The following is a 19,227-nucleotide window of genomic DNA, read 5'->3' as shown; positions in this document are numbered from 1 at the left end:
TAAATTTTAAAGTTAATTAACTCTCACTTAAACATGATTCTAATTAAACTTACTCCTCTAAATTACTCTACTCGCCTCTCTCTCTCTCTACCATCTCCCTCTCTAAAGCCGCCGCTCACTTCCCCTCTGCAAATCCACCGGCGCCGCCGCTCACTTCCCCTCTGTTCCACCGGCGCCGCCCCCCTCTGTTCCGCCGCCGCCGCCTCCGCCTCCCCCCTTCCCCCTATGTAAATCCGCTCCCCCATGAATGCTCCGCCGGCGCCGCCCCCCTCTTCCCCCTCTATTCATGGTGCTTCGCCTCTACTCCTCTGTTCCGCCGCCGTCGCCGCCTCCCTCCTTCCCCCTCTGTAAATCCGCTCCCCCATGAATGCTCCGCCGGCGCCGCCCCCCTCTTCCCCCTCTATTCATGGTGCTTCGCTTCTCCTCCTCTGTTCCGCCGCCGTCGCCGCCTCCCTCTTTCCCCCTCTGTAAATCCGTCGAGCACAGATCTAAGCCCTAAACTCCCTCTTCTCTTGCCTCGCCATCAACTTCCCTTCTCCGTCTCCACCTCTCTCTCCACCTCCGAGCCCTAAATCCCCAAATCCAAACGCCACCCCTTCGATTCCGGCGACTGTACAGCCATAGGGCTGCAGCCGCGGTGCCTTCTCCTGGTTAGCGAAGACGATGGAAAACTTGTTGAAGAAATTTGGCTTTTCTGTTCTTGGTTAACGATTTGTTGAAGAAATTCGTTTTTCTATTCTTGGCTTTTCCAGATGATGAAAAATTTGTTCTTGGTTTTTCTGTTCTTGGTTAGCAAAAATTTGTTGAAGAAATTGTTCTTGGGCTAAAGATTTGATTTTTATTCTTGTTCTTTTGCTTGATTTTGTTCACTGCTCCGGATGGAGAAAGGCGGCGATGAGGCCGGTGGCTGTGCCGACGCCGGGGAGGGAGGTGGCGCAGGTGTGGCTCCGCCGCCTACTGTTGCCGAGAGGAGGTGAAGAAGAAAGAAGATAAACACAAAGATAATTAGTTCATACTTACTTTTTCTAAAACAAGTGGGACCTTACAATTTACAACACTAACTCAACACTCCTTAATCTGCGTGCCCAAAAGAAAGGGGACAAGATTACCGGGCCGGAGGGAGTAGTTAAATACTTTAACAAATATATTTATTTAAAACTTTTGATTAAAAAAATAGTTATTTTTATTATTTTCTCCATATTTTATTTTATTTTATAATTTTTAATATTTTTTTAAAAAATTGTTATTTTTAAAGCATAAAAATTACAAATAAAAAGTAAAAATTAAAATAGCACCTTAGATTTCTCTCTATTGATCATCACTTTCAACGAAAACGTAGCATTCTTGTTCTTGTTTAATTTTTCTCAGACATTTTGGTGGAGGCGAAGATTTTTCTACAATTCTATTTTCTTATTTGTGAAACATCATCCTTTCAAGTTCCACCATATTAATATTCCATTTTCAGGTGTCTTGAAATTCGGAATTTGTTGGGGCTATTAATTTGGGAGTGAATGCAGAAGGTGTGGCTTTTAGTGGGACTAGACTAGTGACTCTTGGTTAACTCCTTCCTCATAAACAAGGGAGTGAATGTAGAAAAAAATCGAATTAGTATCTTCATCTGTTATTTAGATAATTAGATCTAAATCCAAACACAGCCAAATATAAAACCTATTAAAAAAGTGACTTGTTTTACAAAATTTGATTTGCTTATTATATTCCTCATATATACTTAATTTAAGGTTCATTGTGTAATTTAATATATTATACTTATAGATATATTATAGTTTATCTTTTATATTTTAATAGTTATTTAAGTAGTAGTATCCATTAGGACTCTTCATCATATAAGTTATTATTATTTTTTATTACATAATTTTAATAATTTAGAATTAAAATACAAAAGGATTACTTAAGTAGTAGTATCCATTAGAATTAGTAAATCGAAAGATTTCAGCGAGTCCTCTCTTTTATGGGGGAAGAAGTTAACCGAAGAGTCGTTAATTAGTCCCTCCAAATTCCAAGACACTACAAATTACAAGAATCATTAGAGAAATTAACCAAGCGCCGCTAGTCCCACCAAATTCCAAGACATAAACTTGTTAAATAGGTTTGATTTATTTAATTTATTTTTTAAAATAAAAATAATTATTATTTTTCTTTATATTGTTTACATTTTATTTATTTTTTGTATTTTTTTAGAAATAAAATAGAAAAGTGCAAAAAAAAGGTACAATTAATATAGACAATACAATAAATTAATTAAAAGCTATTTTTAATTTTAAAAATAAACTAAATAAATCAAAAAAAATCCTATTGAACTAATTTGTGAGTGGTCCTAATGTGATTGCATATATTTATTGTTTGGTTAATTTCCCGGTTTTATTTACTATTAAAAAAGTGAAGTAGAAGTATCTCTTCCAACTAAATTACCGATTTTGTGTGTAGGTGGAACACAATTTAAATTTGAATAAGTTTCATTTTAAACGTAGGTTATACAAATTTGATGCATGCATGTGATTTTCTTTATAGGTGTATTGAGTGATGTCACACAATTCTTTATTCTTTTGAATTATTGAATGAATTATATGTGACAACAATTTAATAAATATTAGGAGATCAAATGCATTCTTGCTGCTTAATTCCAATTAGCTGCTGACGTTTAATTTTGTATCTCATAAAGAGAGTGAATGCAGAGAGTCTCCGAATTTGGTAGGACTAATGACTCTTAGGTTAACTTCTTCCCCATAAAAAGGGAGGGTTTGGTGTTAAGAAGGATGTCAAGTTGTCGTTGAAAGTGATGATAAATATAGAGAGAAATGAGGTACACAATATATATTTCGAATTTTTACTCATCCTACTCCAATAACATTTATGATAATTCTTATTTCAACCAACAAATAATAGTTACTCCATCTCATTGTGCAACTTAAATTTTTTGATACTCATATATTATTAAATAATTAATTGAATTTTAAATATAAACCAGTTAGGTCATCTAGCTGCTTAATTCGAAGCTAGCTACTGCATGGAGTTTAATTTGATTTTTTATCTCATATAAAGAGCGAATGCAGAGAGTCTTGGAATTTGGTGGGACTATGTTACTCCAATAGCATTTGCAAAATGGAAAAAGATCCAAATGAATGATAAAACCAAGATCCATAATTTAAAATAAAAATGAAGCAGCATATTGCTATTAAAATAAGCAGAAAAACAATACTATTTGGAATTGGAGCATGGATCGCAGTCAGACTTTTTCTCTCTTAGGTCGTTTGAGTGATTTGCGAGTCAAGAGAGCATCAGTGAGAGCAGTAGAAGAAGTAAGAGAGGCTTTCAGTATGCTTAAAGCCTGCACCAACACAATTCATCTCATCAACATCTAATTACATACATTCAGAAATATATAAGATTTCAAATGATACAGGTTACCTCTTTCAGCCCGATTTGCATCTCCACTTCTTTGACATCAGATATCGAGATTTCCTGCTCTTTAAGTGAGGAAAGTGTCGAGGCAAAGCAGAAAGGCGTAACAGTTAAATCATCGGCCACGTGATAAGCTGGCGATCCTTTAAGATAACTTCCCCGCCCATTGGGAAACTTAACAGAAGAAAAATTTGATGTTTGATCATAGTCAGCAGGCAAGGATTCTTCAGTGAGGGGGAAAATGTAGTCTTTCGAAACATAGCCATGAGGTAGAGTGGGTTTCGTTAGCCTCTTTTTCATATCCGGGGTAATGAAATGCTTGCTATCTATAACGTCGGATGTGTTCCGGTACAAGTTGTCTATAGCCTTAACACCAGTGCTACCGGCAAGAAGATGCTCAACTCCTACCAATGGGATGTAGAGGAAACTAAACAGAAACTCTACAAACTGTTTATTAGCTTGAGCATGCACAACCTTACCAGTAGATTGTTGTATCATCACTTTCAAACTTAAATTCGTAGAGTTATTGGGATTCTCTTCGTTTCCGGTGTGTGGCTGAGACACCATGAGTGTAGAGTAACTCAGCTGTGTTGTTTTATTTAGGATGATGTCCGACAATGGAGTTGGGGACGTCAAGGATGCCTTCAACAAATTCATAATCTAGCTAACAGAAAGAGAGATAATAAAGGTAAAGAAAAATGAGTGGGAGAATAATATACAACAATATTTACTAAATACGTTGTCTATAGCTTAATAGACAACTACTTTACTATATATCTTTAAATGTTGTCTATGTTATATGTCTATATACGTTTTTCAGGTAGTGTGGAAACAAATTAAAATTACCTCATTGAAGCCCAAATCCACTTTTATTTGCTCGGCGTTATCCATGTCTGTAATGCCAAGAAAGCTAATGATTTCTAAGAGTCCCGTCTCACTTGGAAATATGTGGAGATCATCAGAGATTATGAAAGATGATGTATTCATGGTGAAAACTCCTTCTCTAGATGCAGTAGCTTCAGACCCTTTCTTAACTACTTCGTTAAGAATATCAAGTAAGCAAACTTTGCACCTCTTAACATGATCATAGTAAATGCTTACGCTGCGAAATCTATCATGATAGTTTTCGTAGATATATTCACTACAACAGAAATACTTAGCAGGCTGATAATAAGTGATGTCGAGTTTCAGCCTCCCACATTCATCTTCGAATGAACTTGTTGGATCAAGCAGAGTCTGCTTAGCTCCATCAGTCCAGAAATAGGCACCGTCGAGATTTGCTAAGCTACGGTACAAACTGCTTAAGCTACCAACGGAAGGCGGCTCGTCTCCATAGTGGTGGTCGAGGATTTTGACAATTCTTCCCAACGGCAAAGTCAAGAAGCTTAACAAAATGTCTGCGAAGTGGCTGTCGGAGTCTGCAAAGAATACCTTAGTTCTCTCTTTATTGATCATCACTTTCAACGAAAATGTAGCACCCTTTTTATCATCAGCCATTCTTGAAATATATATGAGGTGCAAACAAATAAAAATTTGAACAATGTAATCGGAAGATTTCAGCAAACCCTCCATTTTTATGGGGGAAGAAGTTAACCTAAGAGTCGTTAGTTTAGTGCCTCCAAATTCCAAGAATCGTTAGAAAAATTAACCAAGCGCCACTAGTCCCACCAAATTCCAAGACACCCATCGGATTGTATTTGATTAACTTCCCAATTTTACAAAAAAATAAAATAAAAAAAAATCGATCTATTTTAGATTGGAAAAGTGAAGTAGAAGTACCTCTTCCAACTAATTAAATTACCGATTTAGTGTCAATATATACCACAATTTAAATTTAAATAAGTTTCATTTTAGATATAGGTTTACAAATTTGATGCATGCATGTGATATAACAATTTCATAATTTTATTTTTTTTGAAACAATTTCATAAATATTAGGAGATCAAATGCATCCCATATGTAGCTGCTCAATTCCAAGTTAGTTACTGACGTTTAATTTGATTTTCTATCTCATAAAGAGATAATTGAATGCAAGGGGTCTTGGAATTTGGTGGGACTAATGACTCTTAGGTTAACTTCTTCCCCATAAAAAGGGAGGGTTTGGTGAAAACTATCGATTACATTATTATCTCAAGAATGTCTGATGTTGAGAAGGATGTCAAGTTGTCATTGAAAGTGATGATAAATAAAGAGAGAAATGAGGTACTCTTTGCAGAAGCCGACAACCATTTCACAGACATTTTGTTAAGCTTCTTGACTTTGCCGTTGGGAAGAATTTTCAAAGTCTTCAAGAAGCACTATGGCGATGAGCTTCCTACCATTGCAAGCTTAAGCAGTTTGTACCATAGCTTAACGAATCTTGATAGCGCCCATTTTGTGACGGAGGGTGCTAAGCAGATTCTTCTCAGTCCAGCCAGTTTATTTGAAGATGAATACAAAAGGCTGAAACTCGATATCACTGATTCTCCGCCTGCTGAATATTTCTATTGTTCAGGCCGTGCCCCTCATGGTAGATTACATATTGTAAGCATGTACTATGACTCTGTTGAGCGTTGCATACTTTGCCATCGTACGATGAAAAAAGAAGTAGCTAAAAAAGGGTCTGAAGCAGATTCTTCTAGTGATGGAGTGTTGACTATACGTAAAGCATCTTTCACAATCTCTGATGATCTTCATATATTTCCAAATGAGATTGGACTCCTACCAATCATCACCCTTCTCGGCATTACAGATGCGCATAAGGCTGAGGAAATCAAAGTGGATCTTGGCTTCAATGAGGTGATTTCTTGATTCTCTTTAAATTAAATCCCAATCTTTGTTATAACTAGTTAATTATATAATACAGTAATTAATTAATTTGTGTATGTATTGTTGTTAGATTATGAAATTGTTGAAGGCATGCATGACGTCCCCAACTCCATTGTCGGACGTTATCCTGAATAAAACAACACACTTGAAGTCTGCAGAGGTTCCATTGCACGAGATGGTAGTAAAGGAAGAAAACCTCAACACTATGAGTTTGAAAGTTACCATACAAAAATCCACAGGTAAGTTGCTGTATGCTCAAGCTAAAGAAGATTTTATCGAGTTTCTATTTGGTTTCTTCAACATCCCACTAGGAGGAGTTGGGCATCTTCTGGCTGGCAAGACTCGTGTGAAGGCTATAAACAACTTGTATCTGAGCACAGATGACCATGTAAACGACGAGTATTTCAAAACCTCGGTTATGAAAAGAAGGCTATTGGAACCCAATGTGGTTCATGGATGCATTTCTGAAAACAACATTCTTCGCCTTACTGAAGAACCTTTGCCTGTTGACTACACACGCTATAACGACTATTTTTCTTCAGTTAAGTTTCCCAAAGGGAAAGGGAGGTATCTTGAGAGACCAGCAACTTATAAGGTGACAGATGATTTAACTGTGACCCCTTTTTGCACTGTCTCCATTCTTTCCTCTCTCAATAGCTTGAAAATCCCCATAACTGATGTCCAAGAATTGGAGCTGCAAATCGGATTGAAAGAGGTATATAATACAATTTTAAATATGTGATTATGTTTTGTAGCATGTGTTGAGATGAAGTTTGTTGGTGCAGGGCTTGAGCATACTGAAAGCTTCTCTTACATCAACTTCTGCTCTCACAGATTCTCTCCTCAGTCATAAATCGAGCAAGAAACCGAAGAAAGAACTCTCAGGCTGATCCTTGGTTGCTTTAAGCATATTAAGAGCATCCCTTACATCTGATTATGATTATGCTTTATCCAATAGTCTGAATTTGGCATTATCATAAAAGCTTAGGCACAAAAAATCTCTCTTTTGTAAGAGGTCATTAATTATTTCAATTTCCACGGCCGTGAGTTGTATTTTCATTTGATTGGATATTTAGTCTAGTTTGTTTCACTAGTATTGTGAGCATTAATTCAGTATGAAATAGTGATATGAAATTACATTGTGAAAACAACTGGTGATAGGAAGGCGAACAATTTGAACATAGAAAAAGTGAAATAGTTTTAAAATGATGACTGGAAAAACAAGAACCATAGTTAAAACAACATAAAAGCACAATGCAAAGCTATGAATGTAAGAAAACAATGTCACATATATGAGCAGCAAAACAAGATCTAAAAGCATGGATCACACTCAGACTTCTCTCTTTGGTTGTTTGATTGATATGTGACTCAATAGAGCATCAGAAAGAGCAGAAGTGGATGTAAGAGAGGCTTTCAGTATGCCCAAAGCCTGCACAAAAGAAAGCAATCTCAACATGTAAACATATGCTCAAAAATATAGTACCAACAGATATTTACCTCTTTCAACCCGATTTCAAGCTCCACTTCTTTGACATCAGATATCGAGATTTTCTGCTCTCTGAGAGAGGAAAACATGGAGACAATACATAAAGGTGTAACAGTTAAATCATCCGCCACGTGATAAATTTGAGGCCCCGTAAGATAACTTCCCTTGCCATTGGGAAACTTAATAGAAGAAAACCAATTTATATTATCAATGTAGTCAGCAGGCAAGCATTCTTCAGTGAGGGGGAAAATGTATTTTCCAGAAATACAACCATGAACCAGATTGGGTTTCATTAGCCTGTTTTTCGTATCCGGGCTCTTGAAATATTTGTCAATAAGATCAGCTGAGCTCCGATACAAGTTGTCTATAGCCTTAAAACAAGTCTTGCCGGCAAAAACGTACTCAGCTCCACCTAGTGGGATATGAAGGAGACCAAATAGAAACTCTATAAACTCTTCCTTAGCTTGAGCATACAAAAACTTACCAGTAGATTTCTGTATCATCACTTTCAAACTTAACTTCTTAAAGTCGGGATTTTCTTCCATTGCAACATTCTGCAGTAGTGGTGGAGATTCCAAGATTGAAGTGTTGATCTGTCTTGTTTTATTTAGGATGACATCCGACAGTGGAGTTGGGGACGTCAAGGATGTCATCAACAAGTTCATAATCTAACAAAAATACACACAAAATCAAACAAGTAATAAGAAAAGAAGCTGTGAGAAAGATAGAGAATCAAGAATCACCTCATTGAACCCTAAATCCACATTGATGAGCTCAGCCTTATCCATGTCTGTAATGCCAAGAGAGACGACGATACCTACAATCCCCGTCTCATTTGGCAGTATCTGCAGATCATCAGAAATTATGAATGATGCTTTATGTACGGTGAAAACTTCATCTGTAGAAGTAGCTTTAGGCCCTTTTTCATCTACTACTTTCTTCAACTTACGATCACAGTCCCAACTAGGGCAAGTGCTCCTAGTAGTATCATAGTAAATGCTCACACTACGAAATCTTTTAGAGTGAACGCTACAAGAAAAATATTGAGCAGGTTGAAAATCAGTGATATCGAGTTTCAGCCCCGCGTACTTGTCTTCGAATGAACTAGTTGGATTGAGCAGAGCCTGCTTAGCACCCTCAGTCACAAAATGGGAGCCAACTTCAAGATTTGCTACGCTTCGGTACAAATTGCTTAAGCTTCCAATGGTGGGTGCCTCAACTGATCCATAGTGCTTCTCGAGGACTTTCACAATTCTTCCCAACGGCAAAGTCAAGAAGCTTAACAAAATGTCTGCGAAATGGCTGTCAGCTTGTGCAAAGAGTACCCTAGTTTTCTCTTTATTTATCATCACTTTCAATGAGAACTCTGCATCTTTAGCATCATCCATTCTCGAGGTCCTACAAATCAAGAAAATTCCGATTGACGATATTTAGATCAAGCACAAGTACATTGTCTCACTAAATCTGAAAACTTCAATTATTATGCAAGTAAAGGTAGATCTTCACTATGCCGAAAAGATGTTCATATATGTCTGCTGCATCAATAAGAATACAATAAAATTTCTTGCATGCGTGTGCTGATTTAGCGGTAAAGTAGTTAACGTTTGAGGCATTTAGGCTCAAGTTCGAGTACACCGTGACACAGTCTTGTAAAATATTCCAATCTCCTCCTCAAAAAAAATCTTGAGCTAAAAAATAATTCCATAATATACATGATATACCTCAACAGAAAATAAACATAAAGGTGAGGTCTAATAACTAAAATATTTAAACTTGAATTTGACACAGAAGTCGTCACTGCACTAATTAGTTTATATGTGTATTGATCTAATAGTAGAATATAATTAATGTTTGAGGTTAAAGGTATCAAGATTGCTATTTGGACATAATATGTTCATATATAAAATGGTCAAATATATAAAAATCGATTAATTTAAAAAATTTGGCTCAAAATAAAAAAGGATTTAGTTAATTAAAAATAAAGACAGCTACAATGTGAACAAAATTTTAAAACTAGCTAATTTTTTTTTATTTTTTTTAAATCGAAAATTTAATATTAATTTTATTTTGTATATATTTGTTAAGTTCGAATCCCCTGCCAAATGATCTTTAAAATTATTCATTCATGGACCCAAAAAACCCATGTTTTCGTCAAATTCTGTCATTATTCAAAACCAAAATCTAGTTTCCTGAGAGTCCAATTAAATCCTTCATAAAGACTAAAAGAAGCTCGAATTAAACATCTCTTACTCGGGTAATTCTATCTATATCAAAGCCTATTTTTCAGAAAAAAAATTAAAATTTAGTGTATTTTATTTCAAATTTTAAAGATTGCGAGCAAAATAAATATCCGTCTAAATTTTAGTGTTAATAGGCAAAAATGCCCTTTTCTTATAAACACTTGTAAAAATGCCCCTTTTTCATGAAAAAGGGGCATTTTTACAAGTGTTTATAAGAAAAGGGCATTTTTGCAAATGCCTCTAAATTTTATGTATTTTGCGGCAATTTACGCATAAACATAGTAGTAATTAACTAATTAATAATCAATTAAAAATAGACACAGTGTGAACAAGAGATGAATAAGTCAAGAATTACCTGATTTGCAATCTATAAAATTGGGGATTTTCAGAGAAAAAGACAGATTTTCAAGTCAACCCAGAAGAAAACATGTTGTTGGATGAGGGTGGCTGAGCTCGCGGCGGAGGAAGGGTGGCTGCGACGGTGGTTTTGAGCGGCTAAAAGTGAAGAGAGGAGTGGATAGATGAGTGAGAGAGAAGCACTTGCATTATTTGGCTACTAAAGCAAAATGGAGCAAACAGTTGAGCTATTCCATTGGCGAATCTTTGCTTTTTTACTTTTTTTTAACTTCTTTTTCTGTTTTTCAACTTTTTCTTTTCCATGTTTTTGGTTTGTCGGTTTCACAAAAAGTACTATTGCATGACTTTATTTGACGCAATTGTAATTTAATATGTTTGAACAAAAAAGTAGTTAAATACTTTAACAAATATATTTATTTAAAACTTTTGATTAAAAAAATAGTTATTTTTATTATTTTCTCCATATTTTATTTTATTTTATAATTTTTAATATTTTTTTAAAAAAATTGTTATTTTTAAAGCATAAAAATTACAAATAAAAAGTAAAAATTAAAATAGCACCTTAGATTTCTCTCTATTGATCATCACTTTCAACGAAAACGTAGCATTCTTGTTCTTCGAAAGAAGCATTCATCATGTTGCTTTTCATCCACCAACTCTCTGGTTCTGGTTCTCTTTTCATCCACCAACCCTCTGGTTCTTAGATGCTCCAAAGCATTGTCCCTTTCAAGCTTTAACTTCTGAAAACAGAGCTTGTAATACAATGTAAGCTTCGGATCAATCCATTTGCATAATTTATGAGTTGCAACCAATTTCTATGATTTTTAACACAAAAAGAGAGTGTTTTTAACAGCTGTAAACGGCGTCGTTTGATTCGCCGGATGACATTGCCATGTTGGCAATTCCGTGTGCCACCTAAGCTTTAAATTGGACGAAATTAACAACCATGGGAAAAATCAGAATCAATCAATATGTATTTTTGTCTAATTTTTAAAAGTCGTTGAAAAAACGAGAATTGGGTAAAAGTTCGTGAATTTTAGTGCTATTTGCCCTTAAATCTATTTCATTTGCGGGGATTGTGTGATGATAGGGAGAAGGGAGTAGTAATTTGTTTTGAAAAATTTAAAAATAATACTCTCTCCGTCCCAATCAAGATGACACATATTTCTTTTTGAACTGTCCCAATCAAGACGACACATTTCTATATTAAAAAAATAAGAAATTTTAATTGCATAATTATAATGAATTAATCACTCTCTTATTATCTTCCATCTCCTATTTTATCACTTTTATACTATCTACTTAGGGCTCGTTTGGTTTTCAGTAAAGGATTATGTAGGATAATTTGTAACCAGGATTTGTAGCGTGGATAATGACAGATTATTAATATTGAGTTGGTGTTTGCCATCATGGCTAAATACAAAATATCCTGGTTTAAGTTAATCCTAGGGGAGAAGTGGTATTATTAATCCTAAGAAATCGGGATTAATAATACTGGGTCGTGAGATTAAACCGGGTCATCCGCATTATTACTAAATAATACCAAACACTAAACTGATCTGTACTACATTAGTTAATACAGTGTATTAGCCAATATCAAACATGCCCTTAAAATATTAATCTAAAACTCCTTAAATTTCGTGCCAAAAAGAAATGTATTATCTTGCTTACATAAAAATTAAAGGGGATCTAGAAATTAGAACTGAAATCAGATATGGGAAAGCAACCAGCAAATGCTCAACGTAATCTAGTAAAATTCCGAATTTCCCCAAAAAGATATTGAAAGTTAAAAAGCATTTCATCGAACACATTGCCAGCACTTTTTGTCATACACAATCAACACAGCTGCATTTTGCAAAATGTATAAATAATTCCATAAAACTCAGTGGATCGTCCCTGACAAGCAAACTTGAGCTCTCATCGCCGCAAAATTAGGTGCTGAAAGCGGCATTACAGTTTTAGGCGATTGATTTGGCATTACAATACTGAAATATTTATTATAATCAATAATCATATTTAAGCACGCAGAGTCTAAACATCCAATAATCGGTTCCTCGTCGATGGATAACATATCATGATTTCCCAGAATTCTCACGATTTTTGCTAGTGGCAAGGTGAGGAAGCCTAACAGAGCGTCGGCCACGAAGCTGTTGGCCTCTGCAAATAGTACCTTGGATTTCTCTTTGTTGATCATCGCTTTGAGAGTCAACTTGGTACCATCAACGCTAGACATTGTGATTATATATGAGTTGTAAGGGAAGAGAGAAAACAATGGTGATTGATGTTTAGAATTTGTAGAGAGATGAGCGTCCGGTTTTATAAGTAAAAGAGAATTAACAAAGAGTCTCTTCTCTTGTCCATCCAAATTCTAGACTTTACAAGATTTAATTACATTTCGTTAATTTAATTACATTTCACTAATGCAATATGAGATTTAAATAAATGTAATTAACTGATTCTGATGTAGTTGAAAAGATGTAGTAGAATTTGGATGGACAAGAGAAGAGACTCTTGCTACTAATTATAAAAACCAGACGGCCATCTCCTACCAGATCCAAACATCAATCACCACTGTTTTTTCTCTTCCCTTACAAGATTTACACACAATGTCTAGTGTTGATGATACCAAGTTGTCTCTGAAAGTGATGATCAACAAACAGAAATCCAAGGTACTATTTGCAGAAGCCAACAGCTTCGTGGCCGACGCTTTGTTAGGCTTCCTCACCTTGCCACTAGCAAAAATCTTGAGAATTCTGATAAATAATCAGATCCGCTACGGCTACAAGGCACCAGTCATTGGATCTTTAAACTTTGCGCTCCTAAATCTATTAAATCGTAACTATCTTAGTAAAAACGATGATGATAAATCGTTGTATATGGGAAACATGTCGTTGGCAGTTGAATTCTGGAATTTATCAATCAATATGTTTTCAAAAGAAGATCATGTTTGTTCGGACTCTAACTGCCCTCATTCTGGAGACACAAAGGTAAAAAACGTTTCTGGAATAGGTATTTGCTTCTGTGGAGAACCTCAACGCGGTCGTGCTCTCACAAAAACGGCGACATTTGTAATCTCCGATGATCTACGTGTCATTCCTATGCGCTCTGGTTTCTTGCAGACGCTCAATAATCTCGGCATTTCAGACATCCATGGCGCGGAGCCAAAGACCTTGAATCTTGGGTTTCATGATGTAAGTTTTTAGAATTCTTTCTTTTTCATCAATTTTCCTACTTATTTCACAACAATATTAATTTGGTGAAAACTAAAAATGCCCATATTTAATTCAACACAATCTTGAATTCAACAACATTTTCGTGAAAATTAGTGATGCTTTGACATTAATTGTTTGAAATGTTTTTTTTTTTTATATAAAAGTGGCTTGTATTTTCATTTTTAGTTGTCTGGTGACTCTGGTTTGTTTTCATAAATGAAAAAAGTTAGCCCTTAAAAAGGTGTATCACGAAAAATAGTTTTCCTCTTTTTTTTTTCTTCATATTTTTATAGTAGGTTTTATTTACATAAATGTGCATAGTTTTATCTATTAATTTCACTGTTTTTGCATTAGGTTGTGAATCTGCTGAAGCTGTCTTTAATTTCCTCGACTCCGTTGACGGATCTAGTATTCAAAAACTCTGAGATAAACTCCATCTCCCCAAAGATTGAACCTATTCACATTGTGAGAGGAAATATTAACCATGCAGCCAAGATAATTGTGAAAGTCTCTTTGCAAAAATCGACGAATAAATTTTTGTTTGCTAAAGCTAAGGAGGATTTCGTAGAGTTTCTTTTTAGTATGCTCTCTCTTCCTTTAGCCGAAGCAGTTCGCCTCTTGGATGGGAATATTCCTTTCAAGAATATTGACAATTTATACACGAGTGTAGCAGATTTCATCGACGAAGAATATTTTAGGGATTACGACACAAAAACAAGCCTAACCAATCCCAAAATAGATCGCGGTTACTTTTCCTTGAAACCGATTGTTCAAACTGATGGCAATCACGAATCAAAAGTGTTTATTGTAAATGATAATTTAACAGTGGAGCCTTTTAGTATAGCAACGATGGTTTCGAAACTCAACCTCCTCGAAATCTCCTTGTCGGATGTGAAAGAAATGGAGATACACATTGGAGTGAGAGAGGTATTTTGTTTTTTTTTTTTGGTTTTTTTTTTTTTTTGGTTTATGATGAGGGAATCTTGCTGTTGCGAATGTTATTAATTTTATTTGTGCAGGTATTGGAGATTCTGCGAGCTTCTCTGATATCAGAAACTGCGCTGACTGATGCCTTAATCACTCCCATGCTCAGCCGATTCCCAAATCCATCGCCTAAAACTGAAATGCCGCTTTCAGCAACTGATTTTGCGGCGGTGAGAGCTAAAGCATGCGTGGCAGGGACCATCCATTGAGTTTTATGGAATTATTTATACGTTATGCAAAATGCAGCTGTGATGGTGTATGAAACAATGTGTAGGTAATATGTTCGATGAAATGCAGCTGTGATGGTTGTGTGTGAAAAGAATGTAGGCATTGTGTAGGATGAAATGCTTCTTTCTTGCCTGATGTCGAAACGATTTCGAAACTTGTCAATATCTGTTTGTGGAAATTTGGACTTCAACAAGTTGACGATGAGAATTTGTTGCAAGCTTTTCAGTTTTAATTTCAAGATCCCCTTCATTTTTAAGGTATATCGTTTATTATTTCAAAAAAAAAAATAGGAAAAGAAATAAAGATTTTTTAAGTAATACTCCCTCCGTTCCACCATTTTAGTCCCCTCTCACTTTTCACACATATTAAGAAAATGCATTTAATTTTTATATTTTTATCTTTTATATCCTTATTTATTATTTTCACACATCTTTTTCACATTTAAGTGAAGCATTAAATAAGGTTAATTTAGTAAAAACAATATTTTTTATAGTATTAATTAGAAAAGTGGATTATCTTTTTGGGACATCTCAAAATGGAATAAAGGACTAAAATGGTGGGACGGAGGGAGTAATAAACTTTTATTCCACTCCTCTCGTCCACAAAAATAGTCCCAATAAGAGGTACTGCAGATTTTAATAAAAATGATTATTGTATTATAAATGAAAAAATGATTATACTTCATAAATTGTGTTTTAATGATAATTAATTATAATGTGAGTGGTAAATAAGACTCATTATCACATGATAGATAGTTTCTAAAAATGAAAATTAATTAATTTTTTTGGATATTTAAAATAATAAAAAGAGACTATTTTTTGTAGGAAGATGAAGTATTTTTTTTTTTTTTGTATTAACATTATTTGTGTTTAACTTAAAAAGACTTTTTGTGAAACCGACAAACCAAAAACATAGAAAGAAAAAGTTGAAAAACAGAAAAAGAAGTTCAAAAAGAAAGGGCAAAAGCAAAGATTCGCCAATGGTGACTGTAGCTCACAGCATGAAGGAATCCCTAAACTTAACTTCAAAGCATTAACAATTGGCATAGTGGCAAATACTTTACTCTTTTCTATTGACAAAACTCTACTGTTTGCTCCATTTTGCTTTAGTAGCCAAATAATGCAAGTGCTTCTCTCTCTCTCCTCTCTTCACTTTTAGCAGCTCAAAACCACCGCCGCAGCCACCCTTCCTCCGCCGCGCGCTCAGCCACCCCCATCCAACAACACTTTTTCTTCTGGGTTAGACTTGAAGATCAGTGTATTTCTCTGAAAATCCCCAATTTTTATAAATTGGAAGTCAGGTAATTCTTGACTTATTTATCTCTTGTTCACTGTGTCTATTTTTAATTCTTCATTAATTAGTTAATTATTATGTTTATTAAGAGAGGTTGTGCTCCAACTTTAGAAATTGGGCTTTGTTTCTGTTGGATTTGTTGGTGAATTAGTCGAAAGGGGAAAAAAAGGATAGAAAAATAAAATTAAAACGTACTATTATTTGTGGCTTGTCAAACTGAAATTAAATGAAAAAGATATTTAATTGCATTCTTTTAGAAACTAGATTTTTTTTTGAGGGAATTTTAGAAATTAGATTTTGGTTTTGGAGGATGATAGGAATTTGACGAAAATCAATTTTTATGTTATTCTTAACGCTGGAATTTTGTAAATGAATAATTGCATGTGCAAATTGAATCAAATGAATGTATGGTGACTTAATCAGTTTGTTAGCATATTGATGATCTGCCTTCTTACATTACAATTAAGTCAATCTGCATCTTCTTCATTGCTAGAGCACTCCAAAATGTCTGATGCTAAAGAAGTAGACTTCTCACTGAAAGTGATGATAGATAAAGAGAAAACTAAGGTACTCTTTGCAGAAGTTGATAGCCATTTTGCAGACATTTTGTTAAGCTTCTTGACATTGCCGCTGGGAAGAATTATGAGAATCCTCGAGAAGCACTATGGAGACGAAGCACCTACCATTGGAAGCTTAAACACTTTGTACCATAGCTTAGCCAATCTTGATGATGCCCATTTCTGGACAGATGGTGCTAAGCAGACTTTCCTCAATCCAGCAAGTTTGTTCGAAGCAGAATATGAAAGGCTTAAACTCGACATTGCAGATTATCAGCCTGCTCGATATTTTGTTTGTACATATTGTGGTCAAAGATTTCGTAGTGTAAGCATGTACTACGATAGTATCCAAAGTTGCAAAAAATGCGGTCATAATTCGATGCATGAAGCAGTAGCTAAAAAAGGGCCTCAAGCTGCTTCTAGAGATGGAGTTTTCACCATACATACGAAATCTTTCATAATCTCTGATGATCTGCAGATACTGCCAAATGAGACAGGAATCTTAGGAATCTTTAGAATTCTTGGCATTTCAGACATGGATAAGGCCGAGCCAATCAATGTGACTTTTGGATTCAGTGAGGTGATTCTTGATTCTCTTACCAACATTTTCCTTCATTTTTTTTTCACTTATTCTAACCTTTAGTGTTCTTAATTCTTAGATTATGAGTTTGTTGAAGGGATGCTTTATCTCCCAAACTCCATTCTCGGACCTCATATTGAATAAAACAAGACAAGCGAACTCTGTAACTGTGGAACCTGAAGCCGAGACCTCATCACTAAACCAGATTGAGAATGAACATAATCCCGACTCCAAAAAGATGATTTTGAAAGTGATTATACAAAAATCTACGGGTAAGTTATTGTATGCACAAGCTAAGGAAGATTTTGTAGATTTTCTATGCAGTTTCCTCTTCATCCCACTAGGAGGAGTTGAGCATCTTCTAGGCGGTAAGACACCTATCAAGGCTATAAACAACTTGTATCAGAGCACAAGTGACCTTGTAAACGACGAGTATTTCAAGACCCCAGATATGAAAAATAGGCTGATCAAACCCAATTTGATTCATGGTTGTACTTCCAAAAACAACATTCTTCCCCTTGCAGAAGAATGCTTGCCTGTTGGGTATGTCTCACGGTTTTCTTGTGTTAATTTTCCCAAAGGCCAAGGGAGTTATCTTGAAGGGCCACGAACTTATAAGGTAACAGATGATTTAACTGTGGCACCCTTTTGTATTGTCTCTATCGTTTCCGGTCTCAATAAGCAGAAAATCCCAATATCTGATGTCAAAGAAGAGGAGCTGCAAATCGGGCTGAAAGAGGTAATGTAATATGAAATGTTTGTTGATTTCCCCCTCGAGTTGAGTAAGACGATGTTTTTTGTACATATGTTTAGATGTTGAGACGGATTTTGTTGAGACGGATTTTGTTGGTGCAGGGTTTGGGCATACTGAAAGCGTCTCTTACATCCACTACCGCTCTCACTGATGCTCTGCTCGATCAAACTTCGATCAAACAACTGAAGCAAGAACTCTTAGTTTGATCACAAGATTTCAATCATTTTACTGCCTAGATAAGTAATCTTGTTTGCTTGTATTTATAGCTGCAGTTCTTGATTTAGGACAGGGAAATCTGTTCACTATCTGAACTTTAAATCATTTTATTGAGGGTTCTGTTTTTTGTGATAAACTTTATCTACTTGTATTGTGATCATTCCATTCTTGAGCAAAAAATGGTGAGCAATTGGTTGAAGCTACATTTACACATTACAAATTAAAACAAGATACAATCAAATCAAACACATGAACATCAATTTTAGAGGTGAATAATCAAGTAACTTGAAGAACAAAAACATCAAAATTACTAGAAAATAAAGCAGCATAGCTATCAATAACAAAGTTCAAACTATTACATATAGGAGCAGAACTCATAGTCCTCTCTTTGTTGTTTGTTCAACATGTCACTCTTTGCTTGTTTGTTGAGCAGAGCATCAGTGAGAGCAGAAGTCGACGTAAGAGACGCTTTCAATATGTTCAAACCCTGCACCACCACACCAAACTTCATCACTCAACATCTAAACATACACAAAGGTAATAACAATGGTTTCAAATAATATTACCTCTTATCAATCCGACTTGCACCTCCATTTCTTTGACATCAGACATAGGGATTTTCTGCTCATCGAGACTGGAAAAGATCGAATGAATACAGAAAGGCGTCACAGTTAAATCATCCTCAGCCACATCCGTGTCTGTAATATCTGCATATCATCAGAGATTATGAAAGATGGTGCTCTGTAAATGATGAAATCTCCATCTTTCTAAGCAGCTTGAGACACTTTTTCAGCTACTTCTTTCTTCATAAAATGTCTTCTGCATTTCTTGCAACGACCGGCAAGATCATAGTGCATGCTTACATTGAAGTGTATTGTTACATTGTTGAATATTGTTTAAGAATATTTTATATTTCCTTTAGATTTTAAAATTGATTTTTTTGTTTTAAATTGCAAAATATTTGCTAACATACTGCAGACAGAGCATCAAGGAATTTATTGGTTTGGTGAGTAAGAGATGACTAATTTTTTATTTTTTTTGTAAAATTTACTTTTAACAGTATTAAATTGGATATTATGCTTAATCATGCAC

General features: G+C 35.1%; 6 protein-coding genes across 6 annotated transcripts in view; 3 read left to right on the top strand and 3 right to left on the bottom strand.

Moving 5' to 3' along the window:
- LOC131009378 (uncharacterized) overlaps positions 1-18,271 on the top strand; it is a 52,182-nt gene extending 33,911 nt beyond the window's left edge. Inside the window, exon 6 of the mRNA XM_057936685.1 lies at positions 18,021-18,271. The gene's annotated coding sequence lies outside the window, so the exon portion shown is untranslated. The remainder of the gene's footprint in view (positions 1-18,020) is intronic.
- Positions 3,186-4,076, bottom strand: LOC131009381 (uncharacterized). The gene is made up of 2 exons (XM_057936688.1): positions 3,427-4,076; positions 3,186-3,346 (listed from the first exon to the last, which is right to left on the bottom strand). The coding sequence occupies exons 1-2, from the start codon at positions 3,985-3,987 to the stop codon at positions 3,245-3,247; spliced, it is 663 nt and encodes a 220-aa protein (XP_057792671.1). The 5' UTR covers positions 3,988-4,076; the 3' UTR covers positions 3,186-3,244.
- LOC131010011 (uncharacterized) lies at positions 4,016-4,917 on the bottom strand. Its single transcript, XM_057937405.1, has 2 exons — positions 4,267-4,917; positions 4,016-4,084 (listed from the first exon to the last, which is right to left on the bottom strand). The coding sequence occupies exons 1-2, from the start codon at positions 4,915-4,917 to the stop codon at positions 4,016-4,018; spliced, it is 720 nt and encodes a 239-aa protein (XP_057793388.1).
- On the top strand, positions 5,557-7,055 carry LOC131010009 (uncharacterized). Its single transcript, XM_057937404.1, has 2 exons — positions 5,557-6,198; positions 6,317-7,055. The coding sequence occupies exons 1-2, from the start codon at positions 5,557-5,559 to the stop codon at positions 6,968-6,970; spliced, it is 1,296 nt and encodes a 431-aa protein (XP_057793387.1). The 3' UTR covers positions 6,971-7,055.
- On the bottom strand, positions 7,337-10,646 carry LOC131009377 (uncharacterized). Its single transcript, XM_057936684.1, has 4 exons — positions 10,310-10,646; positions 8,458-9,112; positions 7,726-8,382; positions 7,337-7,657 (listed from the first exon to the last, which is right to left on the bottom strand). The coding sequence occupies exons 2-4, from the start codon at positions 9,100-9,102 to the stop codon at positions 7,559-7,561; spliced, it is 1,401 nt and encodes a 466-aa protein (XP_057792667.1). The 5' UTR covers positions 9,103-9,112; positions 10,310-10,646; the 3' UTR covers positions 7,337-7,558.
- LOC131009379 (uncharacterized) lies at positions 15,706-18,271 on the top strand. The gene is made up of 3 exons (XM_057936686.1): positions 15,706-16,035; positions 16,524-17,165; positions 17,245-18,271. Exons 2-3 carry the CDS (start codon positions 16,533-16,535, stop codon positions 17,911-17,913), a joined length of 1,302 nt encoding a protein of 433 aa, XP_057792669.1. The 5' UTR covers positions 15,706-16,035; positions 16,524-16,532; the 3' UTR covers positions 17,914-18,271.
- Positions 18,272-19,227: the final 956 nt, after the last annotated feature.

The sequence above is a fragment of the Salvia miltiorrhiza genome, chromosome 2 (assembly GCF_028751815.1).
Source record: "Salvia miltiorrhiza cultivar Shanhuang (shh) chromosome 2, IMPLAD_Smil_shh, whole genome shotgun sequence".
NCBI lineage: Eukaryota > Viridiplantae > Streptophyta > Magnoliopsida > Lamiales > Lamiaceae > Salvia > Salvia miltiorrhiza.
Note: the sequence above shows the minus strand (reverse complement) of the source record. Positions and strands in the feature narration are given on the sequence as shown.